This window comes from Pezoporus wallicus, unplaced genomic scaffold (genome assembly GCF_028554395.1).
Source record: "Pezoporus wallicus isolate ANWC-B61680 ecotype Strahan unplaced genomic scaffold, APGP_CSIRO_Pwel_v1 scaffold_3294, whole genome shotgun sequence".
Classification (NCBI taxonomy): domain Eukaryota; kingdom Metazoa; phylum Chordata; class Aves; order Psittaciformes; family Psittacidae; genus Pezoporus; species Pezoporus wallicus.
In genome coordinates this window covers 13,802,711-13,825,021 of record NW_026635478.1, presented here as the reverse complement: position 1 = coordinate 13,825,021, position 22,311 = coordinate 13,802,711, and the positions used below count along the sequence as shown (strand labels likewise).

At 41.3% G+C, this 22,311-nt stretch overlaps 1 protein-coding gene across 2 annotated transcripts in view; it reads right to left on the bottom strand.

Annotated features, from left to right (window-relative positions):
• Positions 1-22,311, bottom strand: part of CNOT6L (CCR4-NOT transcription complex subunit 6 like) — a 31,980-nt gene that overhangs the window by 5,041 nt on the left and 4,628 nt on the right. For both annotated transcript variants that reach the window (XM_057428626.1, XM_057428620.1), the window contains exons 2-9: positions 8,017-8,138; positions 7,410-7,596; positions 6,899-6,984; positions 6,381-6,470; positions 5,493-5,561; positions 3,756-3,913; positions 2,578-2,732; positions 1,039-1,190 (exon numbers count right to left, since the gene is read on the bottom strand). In XM_057428626.1, coding sequence (XP_057284609.1) covers positions 1,039-1,190; positions 2,578-2,732; positions 3,756-3,913; positions 5,493-5,561; positions 6,381-6,470; positions 6,899-6,984; positions 7,410-7,596; positions 8,017-8,128 — 1,009 coding nt within the window. In that variant the 5' untranslated portion in view covers positions 8,129-8,138. The remainder of the gene's footprint in view (positions 1-1,038; positions 1,191-2,577; positions 2,733-3,755; positions 3,914-5,492; positions 5,562-6,380; positions 6,471-6,898; positions 6,985-7,409; positions 7,597-8,016; positions 8,139-22,311) is intronic.

The window sequence follows — 22,311 nt, the reverse complement described above, 5'->3', positions numbered from 1 at the left end:
AGACACACCAACAAATGGATGTATTTTTATTGCTGGAAAAAGAGGCATTACCTGAACCACTACTCCTTTCTAAATCAGTATGTGACTAAATCTGTCCAATATAGGAAAGAAACAGCCAGCATAATCTGAAACTCTTACAGTTGCATTCCTTGTCTACTCCTCAAGTGGATATCACTTGACCTTGCACAACTATTCAATATTAAAGGCACAAGGGAGTTTCTTAACTCTTAGCTTCCACAGTACAGCAAATTGTTCCCTTGGAAAAAACCTCAAACCTGCTTATTAAATGTTAATGCTTAAATACAGTACAAACCTGGCTGCTGCTTAACACTGTAGCTGCTTTTACTATTTATCTGAGAAACAGTACTCTGAAAGATGGGGCATAAAGCCACAGGCTATTCCTTCCACTCTTGCAATTTACACATTCTGCTCCTTTGAAGGCTACACTGGCAACAAGCCACCAAAAAAAACCCAGACACGCAGACACAGCAGGGTGGCAATTATAAGCACACTGAAATTGTCTACTGCATCTGATCAAACTTAAATGAAAATGTGACAGCCAGTCAATCAAGTAGCATGAAAAGATACCTGATAATCTCATTCGTCTGCACCAGTACATTAGCACTGTCTTACAGTCACTGGGGGGGGGGGGGGGGGAACACACGGAAGGATTCAACCAAGGGGAGAAAAAAGAGTGTTGAAAATAGAAGTTGAACATTATTGACAACGACTGGTAAGAGCTCGTGCATGTAAACACATTCAACTTGAAAAAGCTTAATTCTTCAAGTAGAAATTAACAAAATCTTGAAAGGAGAAAGCTAAATGCTGGGTATCTGGCTGTGGACCAGGAAATCATGTTGTGTGTGTTCTGTCTTACCCACTGATGGGCTATCATACAGTAAAGAGCATTTGCTCACCCACAAGTATTTGTTTACCACCAGCAATGGCAATAATATTCTTGAGAGCTCTATTATTTAGGAATAACTCATGCCTTTATGTGCTTTGAGTTATCAATGGGAGAACCATGGTCATACTCACTTGCTCCAAATAGTTCTTTGTGCACCTCTAATACCACGGCAACTCCGATGTTGTCCTTTGTCATCACTCTGTTTAACATAGCTTCTGAACCTTCAGAGTTAGCCATTGCCACTTGGTTGAACTCCACTGTATGCTTCTGCACTAGTGTAAACCTGATTAAACAAAGAGAATCACATGTGAACACATCTGACATACAGCTACATGAAAAGATGCGGTTTCTATCTGCACTCCAGTATACCATGTCTAAGGAGAGAGCCTAGAGGCACGTGGTGAGGCACATTTCTTTTGTCTGCTCATTTTATAAAAGTGAAAACAGTTCTAAGAAATATTCCCCCAGTCAGGATAGAGCTCTTTGTCTGGCAAGCAAGATACTCTCACGGGAGATGAGATACCTGGGGTTTAGGAAGTGTTTACTTGTTTCTGCATAGCACTCCAAGAGGACTGTTCAGAGCAATCTCAGAGGTTATTGCACCTCTTCTGGAGTGTTCTAGGTAAAAAAATTAAGATGAGATGGTAATTAAAGGCTTGCCTTTTACTACGGGCAAATGCATTGTGGAAAAACAGCTTCTTTGAAAACACCAGCTATCAGCACTAGTTTTGTGAAATTGGTTTTTCATTCCCTTCTAGCCTTAGGATGCCCCAAAGTGCCTTGTTTTAGGACAAACCGAAGGCTACCTATTGAAAGCTGGGGGCTTTTCCTGTTTGTGCTCTCAGAAAATGAGTGTTATGTCTTCTGTTCTCACATGTAAGAAGAGCCAAAGCATAATAATCAGTTCTCTATATACCCTTGTTAGTTTCAAGGTTTGAAAAACACCAGCTGTTTGTTTTCACAGACTTCCCAGTCAAACCCAGTCAAATTGTTTTAATACATGATCTAAAAGGTTTATTTTTGTTTCTGGAAGCAGTGAAAACTCTGAAAGCCTTTGCAAAACTTCCATTCTAATTATTGAAACCGTTTTGAGGGATTATTCAGAGGGATACTCAGTGTGGTACAACCTGTGAGCAGTTTACACAGACGAGAAGTGTGAATGTCACCACCTCTCCTCCCTTCCCAATAGTTTGATGCTTTTAGTGTAGCAGAACCTTTTGACTCAGGTATTCAACAATGTCTTGATTCATACAGCAGAGAACATTCTGTGATCCTTTCACAGTAATACATCTTTTAATACCTGATGATCAAGAAGCTTCTAGATCTTTACTCTTAGAGGGATGAAACTGCTGTCAAGCAAGGCAGAAGTTTGTACAGAAGGTATTTATTAGATCTGTCAAAAAATGTGCACACAAACATGCAAGTTTTCACTTGTACCAGCTCTCCTGTAACTTCCCTGGTTTCTGAAGAAGTATTTTTGTTCATCTCTGAAAAGAATGGAAGGGCTGTGTTGCAAACAGAGCAGCAGAAAAGAAGGGAGGCTCATTCTTTGTTATGAACTTTCTATTTTGGTTTATAGTACTTCAGCTACCATGTGCCCTGAGGAAAACTTTCGGACCTAAATCAAGTCGGTTTTAATGTATTTTTAAAAAGCTGTTTCTGCCCCTTACTTTTCAGTTTTGAAGAATATTGCACAGCCATCCACATGCTTTTTCTCCTGCTCAGACATGATTTTGGCACGTGACTTTGGAGAAAAAAATCCATCGTATCCTCGTTCTTTCAAGGCTGGCAGAAAAAGGGTGAAGTATTGCTCTGTTTCCACTTCCTGGAATTGAACACAAATACCTTAGGCTAACACAGTCAAGCAAACCATTCCTATTTCTGTATGGCAACTTGTGCCTGCCTTGGCTTGCAGTCAGCAGCTCTCATCAAAGCAAAAAGCTTCTGCTTGAACAAATCATGTCACTTCCTAGATTAATGGCCTACCAGAAACAGATTTACATTCCTGCATATCCTGGAATCCCCCCAGAAGGGAAAGTGACAGGTTTATTTTGAATAACAATAGATTACACCTGGTATTTTTGACATATGAACATGGATACCATCCTAGGTTAAAACTTCTGAGAGGTCGACAAGTATCCAGCAGCAATTAATATGTAATTTCTTTCACACAAGGGTCTCTTGCTGCTCTGTAACAATACATTTTCTTTGTAGCAACATTTGGTCTCCAAGAGGATTTTAGAGTTAATCTCTTGAGGTTTTCAGACCAAGGTAACTACTCTCTTCTTGAGCAAGATTTTTGCCTATCAGAACTTGTTTAAAAAAATGAAAGAACAGTTTAAAGGCAGAAGCATTCAACTATTCTAAACATCGGCAATACATTTCTAATGACACAGCAGGACACATGTACCAATGACACTTGATATTTAACTGGAACCATAAGAGTCCCTTTGTTTACCAATGAGAGTATTTTTGAGATTTTAACTTGTATGTCAAGCAGGAATGGACCAAGATTTGGGAATACAGCATTTTCATTCTCCCCTTTCGCAGTGAACCCTATATACCCAGAGGGAGAATATTTAGGATGCTTATCTGAGCATGAAAAGACCCAGATCTTCCAATACAGATTGCCTACTAATTTAGCTAATTTTATCTCACTTGCTTTGTCCCATTTCATAAAACACAAGCCAATGCATAAACAAGGATCTTTGCACACAGCTTGTACAGGTAAGCCCCAGAATTTGTTAGCAAGCAGATGAGTATGATGTTCTCAAGAAAGCATTACATTCTAAGAGCAGAAGTTAATGTTTTCTGTTTCTGATGAAAAATACAGTTATTTTCCAATTACCTGAAGACTAATAATATCTGCATCACAATTGACGATTTCTTCCATGATTCCCTTTTTTCTATACTCCCAGTTGAGTGCCCAAGATGGGCAGTAGCCATAGAGCTGCCGGGTGGCGTATTTATCACACAGCACATTGTAACACATAACTGTGAATGAAGCTGGAAGGAAAGAAGGAAAGGGAAAGGTTATCAGCCTCTGAAGATTACAAATTCTGAACTTATTCAAGCCAAAATACTGGATCTTACATGGTCTGCTCTGGAGCACCTGCTGAACACAAGTCAGTGGACTTATTCTACTGAGCATTTTATGAGCCAGCAGGTACCAAACAAGGCTAAACTCTCCCTGAAAAAAAAAATCAGCATTACTTCCAAAAGGAGAAGGTGTTGTGTGCATTACAAAGTAATGCAATCCCATTTTGCTGTCGATTCTTGGTTTCCTGTGGGGATGGGGGAGATCTAGATACAGGCAACAATTAGGAACAGCCTCTCGCTTTGGTAAGAAACCAGACAGAAATGCTGTTTTAGAATGCTTCAGTTTTAGGCAGTCTGATTTCAAAACATTTGTACTACATCCTTAGCACCTGTAAAACATTTCTAAGTTGTGTCTATTAAGCCTAAGAGGGAGAGAAATGTCTGGGTGAAGGCAGGGAAGAGAAAAAATGAATGCATCCATCAGCAAGCACCTAACAGATTATTTGGTCGCATTTGAAAAAAGAAAAGAGAGAAGTCAGCATGCAGCTCATCAGATCATTCAGCTTCACACACACTTCTTTCACACACAAACTTCTGAACTCCCTTAGGTTTTACACCAAGATTAAAAGATGGGAAAATGCAACATCCTAACACCATGCCACTGGAAAAGACTGTTCAAATCTGCACAGAAAGAAGTGAGGTTTTACTATGAGGCTATCCCACAGCGGTAACTTTTTATACTCATAGTCACAGAAGATTTCTGCTGTCAGGTTTAATTTTAGAACAACAAGCAACGCGGTTGTTACAGTTTTTACCATTAAATATTCCACAGCTCAACTGCCTAATGCTATGTTTCCTAATGACCTCTGAATTCTATTTGTGCTCATGAAGTTTGATTATAAAATAAAAATAAAGTTATAAAACTCCTCTGAGACACTGACTTAGGGAGGAATCTGAACAGAAACGCCGAACTTAATGCGGTGGTGGCTTACAGGACTTCTGGCATTTTTCATTTCTTCCTATTTTTTTTCTGGTTGCTCATATTCAGGATGCGCAGGCGAGGAAAAGCCGCCGGATTTGGACAGCCTGAAAAAATGCTGCCTCTTGCACTTTACCAAAAGCAACAATAGAGGGCACTAAACTGACTTCAGTCCCAGGCACTCCGCGTGTTTACTTGCAGATAGTCATTTCCCGAAGTCTCACTACGGTTAGCCTGAGCATGGACACAGCATTTGTACACTGCTATTTTACAGTTATCACTTCTGAGAAATGAATTTCTTTTAAAAAAACTCTTTTGCTTGGGCATCAGTGGCTGAAACATGTGTGAAAAAGCCTGAAATGGAAATGAAATGACCGGCATCCCATTCAAATTACAAAAAAGGTATGTACAGAACAGCCATATGTTAATCATCTTAGTACAAATCAACACAAATAGCTATTTTCAATCTGCTCCGTGTAAGGCAGAAGACTTCTCTGAAAATAAATCCAAATAAAAGTTTTGCAGCGCATCACTGTGTGAACATAGGGAAAAGAACCGCAGATTTACCTGAGGGCAGAATTTGGTCTCGTTCTTTTAAAGTAATCCATGGCCTTGGAGGCAGCTGCTCCGGATGAACTAAAAAAAAAAAATAGAAACCAGTGATTAATTCATGGTTTATATTTGTAAGTTACAATTTCTAAGTCAAAATGACAAGCGAACAATAATGTTCCATACTGTGCTTTGCAACCCCAGCTCCCTGAATCTTTTTACACTCTAGGGCAGGAAAAAATAATGTAAATGGCAAATGACTACCAATAGTAAAGGCAAATTTGTCAGTGTTAAGGTTCATCACTGTTTTTGTCACTTGCTTTCCAATCTAGAAGCACCACCAATGTACTCCTGCATGTTGAATATATTGCTGAAGAAGGAGGGGTAAATCCTGTAGTGGTTCAGACACCCTTTTCCAAGAACCTCACCCTCTATCCATCATTCCTGCAGTGTTTTAACCTATTAGACATCAAGAGGCAAACCAGAAAATTCAGTTACAGAGCCACAACACAGGATTCAAGTCAGATACTGGATATTCTTAATCACTTTGGTATTTTGATACCTAAATTTCACATTCTGCTTGCACTTGGATTATAATTTCTAGTGGAAAGTATCAAAATGGCTTCAGACAGAAAGACCTTGCAGTTTTGTTGGTAACTGAAGGGTTTCAAACAGAACAGTGGGAACAACTGGCTGCAATATGATAACATGGGAAAAGCTTGGACAATATTATTCAATCTCCTCCACAGTGTGTGTTTGTGTGTACAACTGGAACCACTCAACAAATGCAAAAGCAGTTAGAAAATACTCTGCCTTCAGCGGTTCAGACTCTTGTTTTAGCAGGAAATGCTATCAGAAATGCATGCTTTTAACCACTTCTGTCAAACAGAGTTCTAAGGCTGTCACCTGCTAGATTGTCAAGCATGTAGTTCAGTAGCTTCCGAGTTCCGTCTGGGTCCTGGTAGAGGCTGAGAATATCTTGTGATAAAGGATTGCCTGCCAACAGCATAAAACAACAACTGGGTGATTAGCTGCCTGACTTTCTCAAAGCTTTCCAACCAAAGAAAATCTCCATAATGAGAAGAGACAAACTGACTCAGAAGATATTCGGGTTGCTTAACTTGTAACTGTAGAGTACCACAGTAACAGATGTTACAGAAATAGCTGGAACAGACTTTTATTTTGACTCAATAATACAGTAGGTTAAAGGGTTTATTTACCTATCTACATATACGAAATAGCTTCATAAGGAAATCTGACAGCATTAAAAAAGCATTGTTTTTCAGACTGGCTTTTGCTACAAGCTTAGTATCTCAAATAAACTCTAACAAAATGCTGAGGTAATACACCAAGATTCTGAGCACAGCCCCCTCAGTTATTCAAGAGTACTCCTAGGAATATTTAATTGCAAAGAACACACTCACCTTTCAAACCTAGGGTTTGTAGCTGGAAGAGCCGTCCAAGTTCATAAGGCAAAACCCGTAACAGATTGTTATTTAAAAACAATTCCCTGCAGCAAATGCAAAAAACACTTTTGATGAGTATCACTTCAGAAGTGCATCTTCAAAGATGACACTTTGCACCCTGAATTTTTTTTGTGCTACGGAAAAATATGCCAATCTTCCCATTTCAAAGCATGACCAAAAAAAAACCATAAAAGCCACAAAACCCCCAAAATTAAATCAGGGAGAATTTAAACAGCAAGCAAATATCAAGTCTCAGTGAATGTTTCAGAGCAGAAACTACATAGCTTACAGACATGCACCTGCAGAGATCAGTAAAGAGGGGTAATGAACCCTAAAGTAATTATTAGAACTGAAGCTTTGCACCCATCCTGAATTATATTAAGTACAAGAATGAAAAGCAAGATAAAATTCTTGGTCCCAGTCCCAGAATATAGATTTTTGAAAAGTTAACCAGAATAATTTCTCTCACCTGAGAGATATCATGTTTCCTAGTTCTGCTGGTAAACTTCTGAGTTTGTTGGATGACAGATTCAGGTAAACCAGATTATGAAGCTTGGCAATATCAGGTGGAATGCGAGTAAGATTATTGTCATTGAGATGCAGAGCAGTCAAGTGTGTCAGTGACCAAAGTGATGTACTTAAACTCCGCACTCTACCTAAAAAAGAAAAGAATCACCTCTTCAGTCAGGTTTGTGCTCTTAAACCATCAGATATTCTACCACTTCGCTGGAACACTGAGTGACACTTGCAGGAGATACCTCTGTGTATCTTCTCTACAAGCAGACTTTAAATAATTATCTAACCCTCCTAGATAAAAGGACAGAGATGGAGACACAGTTCTAGGGAAGCAGATGTGCTACCCAAAAACTCATGTCCAATCTGAGCTGCTGTTTTAAATGAACTGGGCTGAATATAAGCCAGCCAAGCTCAGACCCAATTGTTTAGTGAGTTACTCCTCCTCCCCCCAGCTCAGTAAAACTCTTTTCCCAATAGGATCCCCTACCTAAAAGTGCCCGGTATGATTCTGGGGCACCAACAACCCCACTGAACCAAAACTCAAAACCAACAAAACTCACCCGAGATCTCTAACTCAGCCCAGTGTGACTTCTTCCCATTGGCTACCTCTTCTGCTGACATGATGGTGTAAATTCTGCGAGGATCTGGAGGATCATATTTTTCCTTTGGCATCCCTGTTAGTCTGAAAAACCATCAAAATCATTACCGTCTGCCATTTCACATTTTATTTCTAGCCCCCCAGGAGCTTTCCTTCCCCAGTAATTGGAGAATATCCTGGAAATTGTCCCTGGACATGCCCTGGGGTTTCTGTACAATAAGTATTATGCTAACACCAGCCCAACTGCTCCCACCTTATGGAGTCAAGCAAGTGCTCAGACCTTTGCAGAATATGGGCTCATAATAGAAAAGGGCATTTCTTTCTGCAAAGTTTGGGTTTCTATAGTCGTGTGCAGCGTTATCTTGTACTGCCCCAGTGCAGACTTTCTGGATTTCCCAGTTTCTCTCCCAGACTGAAGCATAACCTACATCATTGCTGAGTTATTTGCTGTGTGCAAAACCTGCAGACAAGATGACAGCATTTCACTGCTCCTGGCAAAAGCACACGGGTTACTCCCTCTTGGAGTTTTCACAGGGAACCAGCGATTGAAGAGAAGGCTCTTCCCTTTGCTTTTACAGTAATTATTTTCAACATACAAAGTCCCATTTATATAAGACTCGAAACTGCAGTCTGGAGGGGAATTACCTCAATTTTGCCATTAACTGGCTATCTTCTCTGCTTTGTGCTTTTTCATGCTCAGTATCAGTCAAGACCTTTTTACTCCTAATGACCTAGGAGACCTAAAACGACTTCAAGTAAAACTCTCATTAGCTGTTCTTGTACATACAGGGCTTCAGCCCAGACACAAACTTTCGTATCAGATGCATGGATACATTTCAATATCAGATGCATGCGCTCTGGTCAGAAGAGAGCTTTGATGTCCCACTCAAAAAACATACACCTTCCAGATGGCATGGGGAGAAGTTTCCTTCCATACCTCCCACAAGAGAAAGACTCAGGGACAGGGGCTGTTTGATCTAAAAACATAAGGTTAGCTGAACTTGATGTTCACAGGTTTTTTCCTCCCCAGGCACATGAAATACCCAACCTCAATTTGATACAAATCCAAAGCAGCTGGCTTACAGGATGCATTTTTTTCTCCTCATACATCTCTACTACAACTGGCTGCAATAGCTGTGAATAATGACTATAACTCATTTGGTTTGCTGAACTGACAAGACAGAAAACTATGAAGAATTTGAGGAAACTAGTACAGGGGATTATTTTTTTTTCAGCTTGTCCTGAACAAAGATCACACGTCCCCTTTATGAGATTCAAGTACTGAGTTTCTTCCAACTGATACAGATCACCAAAACAGGGTTTGGGCATTGCAGAGGAGCAGGAGTTGTCAGGGCTGTCCCCTGAGAAGGGTCTCAGTTACAGGTCTGGTGTTTCCCTCCCTGACAAACATACAAGGAAATTCCATTCACACTGAATTAAGGCTCCCTGATGCAAGCACAGGGCATATACAAGTCCCACATCTAATTATAGACAACTTCTATTTACATGTGAAGTCATAAGGCGAGGAAAGCCACAGGGTAAGAGGATTCTGCCCTCACGCTGCTCGACTGCAGCAATTCAGTTCAGGGTGCTGAATGAAACTTAAGATCATTTAAGGATATAGGATTATACCTGAGATCCTTTGATCCATGTTTCAGAACTCCAAAATCAGGAGTGGTACTTCCCAACACAGTTACATGCTTTGGGAACACTAAATTTCCAATGCTTGGGTTTTGCTGGATTTATCTTCACTGTTAAATATGTGCAGAAGCAAGAGCAGCCCTGGCCCCATGAAATGATTCCTCTCAGGCCCTGCTGAGAGCCACCAAAGCCCTATTTCACCTTTTCTCCCGGGCATCCTTGCTCTTAGACACATATGAAGCTAATCCACATTCCACCATGTCTCCACACAGCCCTTCCTGGGTTTTGCTAGACCCCTGGAACTGACCAGAGCCATCCAGCAAAGCCATGAATTGCTGCAAAGAGCACGGTCCCAAGTCCAAAGCCTGCGAGGAAACACATTGCAACACTATCACACTTTGTAGAAAAGTAATTTCCTCAAGTAGCATCAAGTGTGCTTCCTAAGGTACTACTCGTTACAAATTTCATGTGATAGACACCAGAATCAAAACCACAGTCCCAGCGTTTCAGACCCAGCATAAACAGAGTGAGCCTGTCCGTGTCAAAAAGCAGCAAGCTAGTTTTGCAGCAAGTCACGCTGTGACATCACTGTCACAGGGCCACCTGCAATGATCCTTTAACAGAAAATGAGATTTTGTTACATGGCAATATTTATTTCATCTTTAAGGCATACTGCAGATTACAAGGGGAAACCTAAAAGCTCAGTGAAAATCAAGCAGAATATCAACAAAGGATTAAGGGTTTATGGCAGAAGGGAGTTTTTTTGATCTTTAAGACTTAGAACTGACCCAGGATGGGTCTCCACTTTGCTTTTTAATCTGTCACATCTTAAAACAATCAGTACTTCTACCACATCTGGACCTAGGACATCGCAAACTTTGCTGTCAAATACCCAGCAGCAGCATTTGGGTGAGCGCTTTGTGAAACATGCTGTGCTTACCAAGTCCTTTGCATTCTTTTTTCCACAGCATGATACCATGTTAGTATTAGACACAGGGAGCTTTAAATTTAAGTTTCTGCATACCGAAGCTCCTGCTTGCGCCACATACTGTTGGCAAAAAGCGTTGGCTGTGATTGTTTCCTATGGGCTTCTCAAGGTGCATTTCTAGCTCAAAAAGCAAGCGGAATTGTTAGTGCTTCTGCTCGCTGTTTCATCACAAGCCAGGCTCAGATGACTAACAGCTCAGGAAGGTTCAGTCCAGCCAGGGGTCCTTGCTGTCACACGCACATCAATTCAAAGCCTTGAAACAGCTGCGGTCTCCTCCAGCTGCCAAGCAGCCTTGCTGGAAACCAAAGCAGGGCTTGGCATTCCCATTGCCAGATCCTTCACTGCTCACACTGGGGCAGAAGCTGGACAAACATCGCAGGGCCTGGTGAGGAAGTATTTAAAAAACTGTGGTGGTTGGACCATCTGAGTCACCCCACACTCATCCATACCTGCCCACAGGCCAAGAGATGACCACCGACCAGGTGACACCATCCAAAAGCTTTGGGATTACAATTTCCTCCCTGGCAGGGAACCCAATTGAATTATGCTGAAATGTTGCTTGTTATAAGAAGTGCTCTGCCAATTTAAAGCAATTTGTGGCAGTCAAAGGCCTTCCAATGAAACAAGCCCTGAACTGCGAGTCAAATGGCATGCAGATTTTTCAGGTATTAGTCACTTTATAATTATTTTGAAATAGTATTGACTCAAACGAGCATCAGTGTCATTTCCACAGTTACAGAAAAGCGAAAACAAATCAAATATACTTTCTTTTTTTTTTTTTTACTGCATAACATTGAGCAAGACTTGAAAGACACGACATGTATTTTTTTTTTTTTAAGCAAAAATGAATTCTGCCTTGGTTCCCAACTCCTGTCGTTCCCATCGCCCCCTCTGCTTGTCCTGGAACTAAACCAGTATCCAAAAATCCCAACCTATTTTTGCTCAGTCTTCAGGGACCTACACCAAGTTCTCTGAATCAGTTAACCCCTGCTAAAACTTGCTCTCCACTACAGATCTAACCATGTAAACTTAAATAGTATGACCCTGATATTGTGGAAATTAAAGAAAACCTGAATATGAGAACATCAGTGCATTAGTAAGAAAGTAAGTTCTGCACAAACTTGGAGATCTGAGGGTTCCTAACAATGTCATGCTTATGCACCAGCTCTTTGGCTCCAAGTCCATCCTGACATCACAGGGTTACTCAGCTGAAACCCTAAGTATGATCCCAGGTGAATTTAAGCAGATCGAGTTCAGCTGTATATAAAAAGGGTTAGGGAGAAAGTATTTGGTTTGGAAGAGTTGCAAGGAGGAGGTTTGTGGCTGTTTTTTTTTTTACAAGCTTGTTTTTATATGTTGCTGTATTTGCTGGCTTTTGTGTATAGGGTGCACTGGTAATTAAAGCCCCCCCCCCCCCCCCCCCCAATAAAGACAAATGTAGCTACTGAAGGGGTAAAGTGTTAAAGAAGAAAGTTTTGAGGTATCAGGCCATACCACAGGCTTTTACTCTGAAGACTCGTATTTTTGGGGCAACAAACAACAGAAGCTTCTGTATACTTGGGAGTTTCAGTCAGCCAAGTAACAACAGAAAAGAGCACTGCTCTTTTGCGCTTATCTATCTAAGAAGATCTCAAGTTGTACCTGTATGGAGAATGTGAGATAGGGAGGTCGCAGTTAGCAATATGAAATATAAACTGTGACTTTTCTTAGGGAGAAGTTGAAAGCAGCCTTACAAATTGCACCCACATGACAAGAGAAGAAAGGACACCATGCTAAGGATTAGGAAATTTCTTAACTCATAGTATAATTTTTCTTGTATGGGTGGGGGAAATCAACAGCAGCTGTGAACATAAGAAATCTCTTCCATTACGCAGCACACACAAACACACCAAAGTAACTATCTCAGGGTTGTTGTGAGAGATTAAATGCATCACTATCATTTTTAATAAAGTCAGATCTCTTCTTCCGAAGGCAAATATCCCCCATCAAGCAGAAGGATTAATGTATGTTCAATGGGAAGAGAAAGCCTGCTCACAGCTGTCCAGATTATCTGGCATCTGTGTTGCAGGAGGGCTTCAAAGCTGCACAGGTCAAAGCTGCTGCAAAATAATGACCAGCCCCTTCCCTAGCGAGGTACAAGACACATTTCTTAAATTATAGTGACTATAACGTGTTGTTCCACTTAAGTTCTTCCATACCTCAATGCATAAATGAATTGTCTGTTTCTAACAAGGAAGCAAATAGAAAAGAGCTGCAACTTCATCCTGCTTCAGTTCATGGATGCGTTGGCACAACTCAAAATCCTCGCCTCCAGCAGAGTGACGTTCTTTGTGTTGTTTTTTTTCTCCCAGCCTCTGTATATAGATGAGTCAAACTGCCAAAGCATTTTGAAAACCATCCAGCAGACTGCCCTGAATCATTCCTCCTTCCCCTGTGCAGTAACAGCTTACTGTCCATCCGCTTCCATATGGTGATTCCTCCCAGGAATTAAAAATCCTGCTGGCTGACAAGGCCAGAGCATGTGTGTGCCCATGTATATACACAGGCACATGTTACTTACATTGGAAAGCTGGACCACAAGCTGGAAAACAGAGCCTTTTTTCTCTACGCATTTTGTAAACAGGCCTAAATGGTTGCAAAGGGAGGAGAGGAAGGTTGCTCCTCTGTAATAAGCGTGCTCTGTTTTTATGAGTGCATGACAAAAGTCTCTCCATTTTGGTTCCCCAAAGGAGAAGGGAAAGTACAGCCAATACCCACAAATACAAAAACTGACTTAGAGTACTTCAGGGCGATGAAGTTCAAGAAAATAAAGTTGATTGTTAAAGAGATTTAAAACTAATACTAGTATGTGTATATATGTGTTAGAGTAAGGTACACTAGGATATCATAGAGTATTTAGTGTATATATACAAGAAAGAAAATACGCATGGGGAATTCTGACAGTCTTTTGCTTGGATCTGAGTTTTCTTCGTTGTGCTTTCCTGCGGGAACATGTTCAACCACCTCTGCATATGTTGTCTCTACCAAGAGTTCAACACACACTGTGAGTTTGCCAACAAAGGTACTGTCTCCTTTCAATTTCTTATTCCAAGTAACCTGACTGGGAATAGAGATTATCAGTGAAACAAATAAAAATGCCTCATCATGTTTTTTTCTTTTATTAAGAAGAGAAAATAAGTTTCTTACAGTAAGAAACTGGTTTCTTACTGTCAATTCCCAATACTGAGATTACAGTCAGTCTTTGAGGAAAGTATAATCAAAGTGGGTAAATAGTGACTACTTGGATACAAGCATCCTATCAAGAGAGAATACTTAAACAGCAAGTGGAAATAAATCACAAGGCAAAGAATAAAATTTGAAGCAAGTATTAACTCTAAGGAGTAACAATTAAAATTTCAAGGTTGGCACCAGGGAGCTAGCAACAAATGAAGTCCACAAGTACAACTTACTCCTGTAATGCTGTTAGAAAAATACTTTGGCTTGCACTCTTCTCATCTGCTAATGCATTACAAAATACAGGAAGGTAATAAGGGGCTTTTCTTGAACCACATCAGTCATGCATCTAAAACCAAACCTGCGTTAGTAAGGCATCTTTGTTACTCTTAGGTTCAGTACTGAAATTCCTCAACTTGAAACTTTCAGTGAATCTTCATGCATATTGCAAGCTTAATGTTTTAATAAAACTGCCATCTCTTCTCCATGATCAAGACAAATACTAGATGTGGAAGATATTTCAACAAAGTAAGCTTCAGAAGTAATTTTCACAGTCTCTCCTTGTACCTATCACAAGGCATTTCTCCTTCAAGGACTACAGCTTTGTATTGCAACTCATGTAAGTAAAATGAGCAGAACTGAGAAGACCTAAGTAGTGAGATCTCTATACTGATGGTCAGAAGATGAAATGCTGTTCCTCAAAGCTGTAAGTGGTCAAGAAGCATGTTTGTGCTGAGAAGCAGAAGGGACAGACTCTTACTACGGTGCTGCCCCTGCCTGGCAAAATTCTATCTTTGTCATAGTCAAGGGAAAGCCATCCATCAGGTTATGAACAAGGTTGCATAGGCAGAAGGCATCTTCACAGAGTAACTTCAGGGTTGGGAAAAAGCATTACTGCTTGATCAGCTTGGCTGACAATTTGGGAAGTGTTGCAGTCTTTACCAAAGTGGCAGCAACCCTGTGTGAAACTGCATGCAGGATTTCATTCATGCAATCCAGCTAGTGAACAGGGAAGTGTGGTGAAAAGGATATGTCAATAGCAAGCACGGCAACAATATGATGGAATTTGTCCAAGCTTTGCTCTAGTTTTTATTCCATGTGGTACTTAGATTAGGCTCAGCAAGAGGAGGTTATTTAAGCTTTGCATGTTCAGTTTCACAGAAAATCCTCTCTTTGCAAGTTTCTTCATCAAGAGGTGCAGCAGCTCAGAATGTTCCACTGGAGGCTCTTGTACAAAGGGAGTCCCTGTACCTTAACTAAGTCCAGTAAGGAACTGCCTATGCCTGGCACACCAATGCTGCTCATGTGCTGTCAAGCCCCTGTAAGGCAAGCAAAACAAGATGTACGACCAGCTGCAGTGATGCTCACCCACCACATCCTGCAAGGCTTTGTGCCTCCTCTTTCTGTCCTGATTTCCGGCACAAGCTCAAGCATGGCGAAATACAAGTTGGAGTGGGAATAGTGAAATGCAAGAGGCAACCAAGAACCTACAGCTGGTTGTGAATTCAGTGGCAGTGGGATCACAGGGGGCTTCACGACATCACTTCAGCAAAGACTGTAGAAGCTCAGAAAAGTATGGGAAAGTCACAGAAGCAAACCCCGGAGAAACAGAGCAAAAGCCAAAGGGGAGAAGTGGGAAGGGAGGAACTTGCTGTATTTGATTAATTGTAGAGCCAACTGGCACTAGCTTGATGGAAATGCTAATTGTCCTACTGACATACACCCACTAGTTATTTCCCCCCGTTCCCTCATCTCCTCTAAACGAAGTAGAGTCTTTTCCTAAATCACAGGTGACACAAGAATATCCAGGTTTCCACCCTTCCTTTTCCTCCATGTCACACCCCCACTTACAAGAACAGCTGAACTATTTACTGCATGAAAATACTATGTAGCAGTAGTTATTTTTAACTTCTGTACTTAGTTAACATTATAGTCCTTGCTCCAAAAGAACCAGAAGAGTGTTTGAAAGCCTATTACTCCTAGTTGCATATGTGACAACTCCTGAGTATCTCCATCAAGTCAGAGAGTAATAACCTGCCTTTGTCTGCAGATGCCTTTTATAAGGCCTGCTTTCAAAGGAGCTCTTAAGGGCTAGCTTACATGCAAACACAGGCAGGTAGCTCCTCAAGAACAAAGCTCTGCTTAACAGAAATGCATACAAGGGGTCTACTATAGGGCAAGAAGAGTTTGAACAGGCAGCCTGTAAATAAATCTAATCAGAAGCCCCTAAAGGGATCATGTAAAGAGTAGATTTATTTACACAAGTATTGCCCCCTCGTTCAAAGAACTGACCCATTTCAAATGCTGTCCCATCCCCTGGAGAGCGCTGGTCTTTTAATGAGATACAGGACAGAGGGGCTTAAAGGATTAAGAACTGCAGTCACTGGGAGTCCAGGGAAGGTAGCAGCTGGTGCTGGATCAGTAGGAAGCATAGAGACAAAATGCTGTCCTGGGCTGCAGGTACAAAAGAAAAGCATCCGAGTGCAGCTGCAACTTAAAGCAGGAGGTTTTCCTTATACCAGTTTGACATCAATAGGACCTGGGAGATGGAAAACTCTCAACACCAAGAACTGAGTGAGCATGAAGTGGTGTAGTGTGCAAGCTTCCCTCTGAGCCTCAAGAGAAAAAGCTGTTTTATTGACAAGCCTAATCCAACACCTTGGCTCATTCAGTCACTTGCTTAGAAATGATAAAGACCCTGTTCAGGTTGCCTCAAGCCAACACCTTGTCTCATTCAACTTCTCAGGATCAATAATTGGAGAGAAGTCAGCTATCGACCTGTTTTCTAAGCAAAGCTACACCGAAATTATTAATCCACACACACCACTGCAGCAACTTGGAAGCTGTCTTCTCAAGGAACACTTCTTTCTTTCCTTAAGATACAGTTCGAATCATCAATAACCTTTCATCTTTCAAAGTCTGTGCTAGGAGAAAAGAACAAATGAGATTATTTCCAAAGCTACAGCACTATCTCACTCTTTCAGCAGTAGGCTGCCAACACTTGAACAAAATAAGCAAAGCCTAGCAGCACTTCAGCTGCTCTCCCTATATGATAGACAGATAATGGCCAGCTTATCGCTCACAATCTGGAGGGTTTTTTGCAGCAATAATTAATAACAGGAAAATCTGCCACCACAAAACTTACTTCAGATAGCTTTAAATGTACAAGGCCTGCCCTGTTCAACTACAGGTAGGTTTGGATGTGCCAAAGCTCAAGATTACAAAAGGAGGAGTTAAAAAATAAAGGCCAGAGGAAAAAGTACACACCAATAGCAGAAACTGTTTTGCAATTGCTGGCATGATAAATTAGCATTTTCATATTACAGCTCAGTTTCAACGAGCCACAAGATGCTGCATTAGCGCTCGAAGTAGCTGGGCTTGTATGCTCAGAAGAGGAGGAGAAGGAAAGGGATCTTTTTAAATAAAGCAGTTTATAGGCATAAACCCCCTTCTCAGTAGGGTATATTTAAATGTACTTTACTTCTTTAATCAAAGAAGTAAAAAAGCACGCCCAATAGCTTGAAAAAAGCATATTCTTTGGATACCGAAATAAGTAATTTAGCTGCTTCTGTACCTGATTGTCTGGATCTCTCCTATGTGCAATTACTGATACTTCAGCTTCCAAAATTCTAGTTTTAAAATCCATGCTGATGAGTAGCAAAGATTCTTCTAGCTACATTCCAGCAAGGTGAAAAATGAGAAACTACAGTAACAGCCCAAGACAATCTCTGTGGGGACCAGCAAATTCACCTCCAGCAGAAAAGCAAGATGTGGATATCTGGAAGCTAAACTAGGGGCATCTGTGAAAAAAAGCTGCAATTTCCAGAGGGCCAAGCTGCTACCCAGTGCAGCGACGCTCTCAATCAACATTAGCAGCATGTTAATTCTGTCGCCCAGAAGGACTGATGTAATATTTAATTTATTAGAGGGAAGCAAGCCACACAAGAACAAACCGTGAGGTGTATGTTAGCTGTCAGGGGGCATGGCCGAGAGCTGGTATGAATTGTGCTTGTTCCTGTGCCAGAAGGTATGCTGAACTTAGGTGGATTCCTCTGTTCAGCCACTTCAAGGGATTTCATCTAAAGTGTGTGTATTACCTAACCAGGGAATACCTTTGACAATTTTTCCTGAAGTTCTTTAAACAGGTCAGTTTTCTGTTATTTCTAAAGATGCTAGCAGGTGAGAAGTTAATTCAGGAGTACCCTAATGTTGGTGTTTGCAAAGGCTTCCTTGTGGTCCTCCCTTCCTTCATGTCATGCTGAGTTTTGATCATGGTCCTTCGCTGTTGATACAGAGTTATGCAAACCACAGGCAACACTGGAAAAGCTGCAGACCTGACACTTGCTTTCAAGGCACTGAGGGTGCAAGTACTCTCAACACTAAGTACTGTATAAACCTGCAAACTAGATAATGCGCTCTAAAAGTAAGTCAAATAAGAGAACAATGGCACAAAGCCCTGGTCCTGGCAAGCATCACTCACCACTGGGTAGCATGCACACTGCTGCTTTACAGAAACAGTGTCTAAAGTAAGATCACAGACACAGTGGCTATGTGGAAGAGGAAGGTATGGATTCAGGAATGCTGCAGCACTGTTGAGAGCTTGAGGTTTTGAAACACATAATTTTCCAAGTAGAAAATTCTTCTGAGTTGTACTCATCTCCCCTCATACATATCCAAGGTTGTTTTGTCCATACTTGCAGCTGCCATGAAATAAGTGGCCATCTCTTTAAAATGGAACAGTTCCACCTTTACGTGCACAGGATCTTGCAGTTCATCACAGGACTAGTCACTGTGCAGTCCGCAAGTCAAACCATACACCAAAAAACACATCAAAGGAGGAAATAGGCATCCTCAGTTCATAGCCTCACCTAAGACTTTGCTAAGTAAGTCTTCAAAAAGGCTGCCTAACCTTGTCATCTGGGACATTTCAAAGAGATCTTAGTACTGTAAAAAAATCCCCAAACCTCCTATCCATAGGTCTCAAATACTTAATACATCTGCTCCTCTCATCCACTTAGAATATTTGTAATTTATCCACTCCTTTGCAATCTTTTGCTCCAGACTGAGATGGAGAAGCAAAAGGATCATTGCACAGGTAGAATACAAGGTAAAGATAAAAATACAAGCTAAGGGCCATCTGACAAGCTGAACCTGACTCTTCCTGGCACTTGTTGACTGTATTCTGGTATGTGAGAAGTTGTCTGGCCCCGTTTTCCCTTTGCTTTCTTAACTTTCCAAAACAAAAAGGGATTAGAGGAAAGGCGTTCACAAGTGGAAATTTCTGCTGGGTGGATAATTCATCCTGTGCTAGCTCTCCCACTTCCAGGGCCAGTTTTAAATTCATGTAACAGAATAAATATAAATTGACTTGTAAGGGTTAGAGGAAGCAGTAACCAGTTTTCTGGAACTATTGCTCCATTTGGCCTTTTCCTGCCTGGAGCTACAAGTTCCTTGACTGTAAGAAAATGCAAAGAAGAGTGTTTTCTTTTACCTGGAGAGCACAGTTTCTGACAACTGTTCTACTTTTAAATCCCTTGCAGATCAGTTTGAAGTCTCCTATCTGTATCAGTAGGAAGTACTGTTTTGCAGCAGACCATGTCATATGTGCATACCAATACATGCTCTGACAAGAAGCAAGTGAACCAACCCTTTCCAAAAGGCTGGGAAACGCTGGCAGTGTCCCAGTGCTGGTACTGGTTCCTATCCATGTTTCTCGCCATGGATGACTGGGTGACAACTCCCACACTTTCCTTTGAAGCAACAAGAAAGATGAAGGGTATTCTCCACATGTTAAGGCTGACTTAAGATAAAAAGACATTTATTTGAAGGATATATACCATGTTTGTGCCATTTGGAAGCTTACTTACCTCACACAAGTATGTATGGCAAGCAAGTCTGGAGTGCGTGTTCACCTCCACTCCCAAGAGCAAACTCCCTAGCTTCCATGGAAGAGACAAATTTATCTTGAGTGCTTGAAGAGCACCTTTCCTTTGAAGCTTCCAAGTAACTTTTTAGGCCATGAAATCTTAGTATTAAGCACCAGGAGCAAGAACAGCTGCAGGCCATAGAGCTGAAAACATAAAAACCTGCAGGACCTCTCCACTCTGCTGTTTACAAAACACAGGATGATAATATCCAGCAAAGCACACAAAGTATGTTTTCTGTTTCCCTGTTTTCTCAGTTTTCCTCTAGCACATGGAAAAGTTAACACCTAAAAACGTGCAGAAGGAAATCCTCAACATGCTTCTCTCTCTACATACTTAAAGCGAAGCCAGAGCCTTCTGAGAGAACCTCCAGATTGATTTCTTAGGAAGAAAAAAAAAAAAAGCAAAACTTATTTGTGACTAGAAGACACGAAGACGCTCAGATGGAAGCATTCCTTAAAAGCAAGGGGGAAACTACCCAATCAATTCATTCAGCTGCCCTAAAGGATAAACAGCACACTTGAGCCCAATGTACAAATCCTGACTGTTATTAACAGCTTGACCAAAAGCAGTTGTTTTACATAGTTATCTTTGTACTTGTGAAATCTGACAAACTAAAAAAGAAGTTCAGTGAACTCTTGACACCAAAGCAAAAAGGGGAAAAAGGAAGAGGAGGTCACTTTGCACTACTGCTCTCCATGTGAGGTTCAGGTCCCTCACTTGGAGAAGAAACTCGCTGGAGAGTTGTTTCAGCTGGTGTCAGAGTGGGCACTCCAGGAAATAAAGAAGTTTTCTGGGTCTCAAATTCACCTAAAAGGCAGACATCTCAGCATTTACAAAACTTTGCTTAGCAGTCCCCCCAAAAACCCACCTTTTCAAAGCTATCTGTCAGTAAGGCGGGTTTCTGGAGTTGTCGAAATGTCTCAAGAATAAAAGCAAAGCCATTTCTTAAGTAGGGAAACCTCCCTTTTCAATATCAGGACCCCATAAGGTGAAGGTTACATATCCCTTCTCTCTGTAGCTATGACCTGTGGCATGTGTATTGCTAAAGCAGAAGGTAACCACTTTTCCTCCTTGCTTCTCCTGAGGAGACCTTCTCCTCTCTGCCTGCAGACAACAAAACCTCCCTCCATAGCCATGCAAGGCTAAACATTCCTCTCTCTCCTGTAACTTGCAGAGATGCTTCAGCCCACGAATATTTTTTGCCTTTAAAAACGTTTAAGTTAGTTTAATTGTGTTTTTTTGTTTTGCATGTTGTAAATAGGAGACTGGGGAGCTTGGTGACTTGCAGTAGCAGTCATAGAAGGATTTGTGGCAAGGATAAAGGACCCTTAGGCAGGAGACCTGGTTTACATTCCCCTTTCCAGTGCAGGCCTCTGGAGACCACAGGTAGGTGCATAACTTGGGACGGGCAAAGGTCCACGGGCTTTTCAAGGAGAGGTGCCTCCAGTATTTTCCCAGCCATAAGAATTCCTGCTGCTCCTAGCTGAGGGCACAATAGGTTTTCTTTAGGGTAAGGAATAATCCTGATACACAACAGCAGGGATGATGGCAGGGTGCTATGAAGGATTTAGTCCATTGGTGTCTGTAAACAAAGATTTACTAGTCCTCAAGCTGCAAATGCGGGACGGAAAATCCAAAACGAAAACCCTTCTGAAGAGCCATCACTGGGCTGTCATATATATTCCTAGACTTTTCCCCCAAGTGGACCTGCCAGGTGGCCCTGCTGCTGTTCTGAGCCTGAGACCACTACTTTTGACACTGCCATTTTTAACCATCACTGCCACAAGCAAGCCTGAATTTGCTTTGGGCAGTGAAGCAGAGGGAAAAACCCTTCCTCTTCCTCTTTCCTCAGGCCCTACTCTCACTGTTGTGCTCGAAGTGGAAGTTTCACTTTCCCCAACGTTTTTAGTTTTGACAAAGAGGAGAAAAGTATTTAATTTCTCTGCTGATGGCACAGTGTGAACACCTTTGTTAATAGGACTGTGCTGTAAATCTGCCTGCAGGCAACGTCCACGTGGTATTAACTTCATTTAAAATACGCACCTCTACCAGACTTCATACCCAGTGAAATCTGCAGTCCCTTTTAACCTCATTTTATATACCTTTCTCATAGAAAACATAAAGCTCCCTTACAGGCAAGCAGAATGTGAAAGACAATAAACCATTTAGCTAAATGCCAAGCAGAAACAGCTACAATCCTGTGCAAGCATAAAGCACCATTAATCATTTACATCAGGAAATACCAAAGTGAGGGTGAACACACACAACCTTATCTGTGCCTTGTGTACACATGGAGGTTACAAGCATTAGTTAAATTACTTGTGTGCATGACACACAATGGCTAAATGGTGTTCTGTTCCTTAGCCACAGGTGCTGACTTCCTACAGCTTCCAAAATCTCTGTGTTCACTCACTACAAGTGAGTTGTAGCTAAAAATGTTGAGAGCTGCTGCTTCTTCATCTTGGAGCATTTTTACCAGCACTGCTTT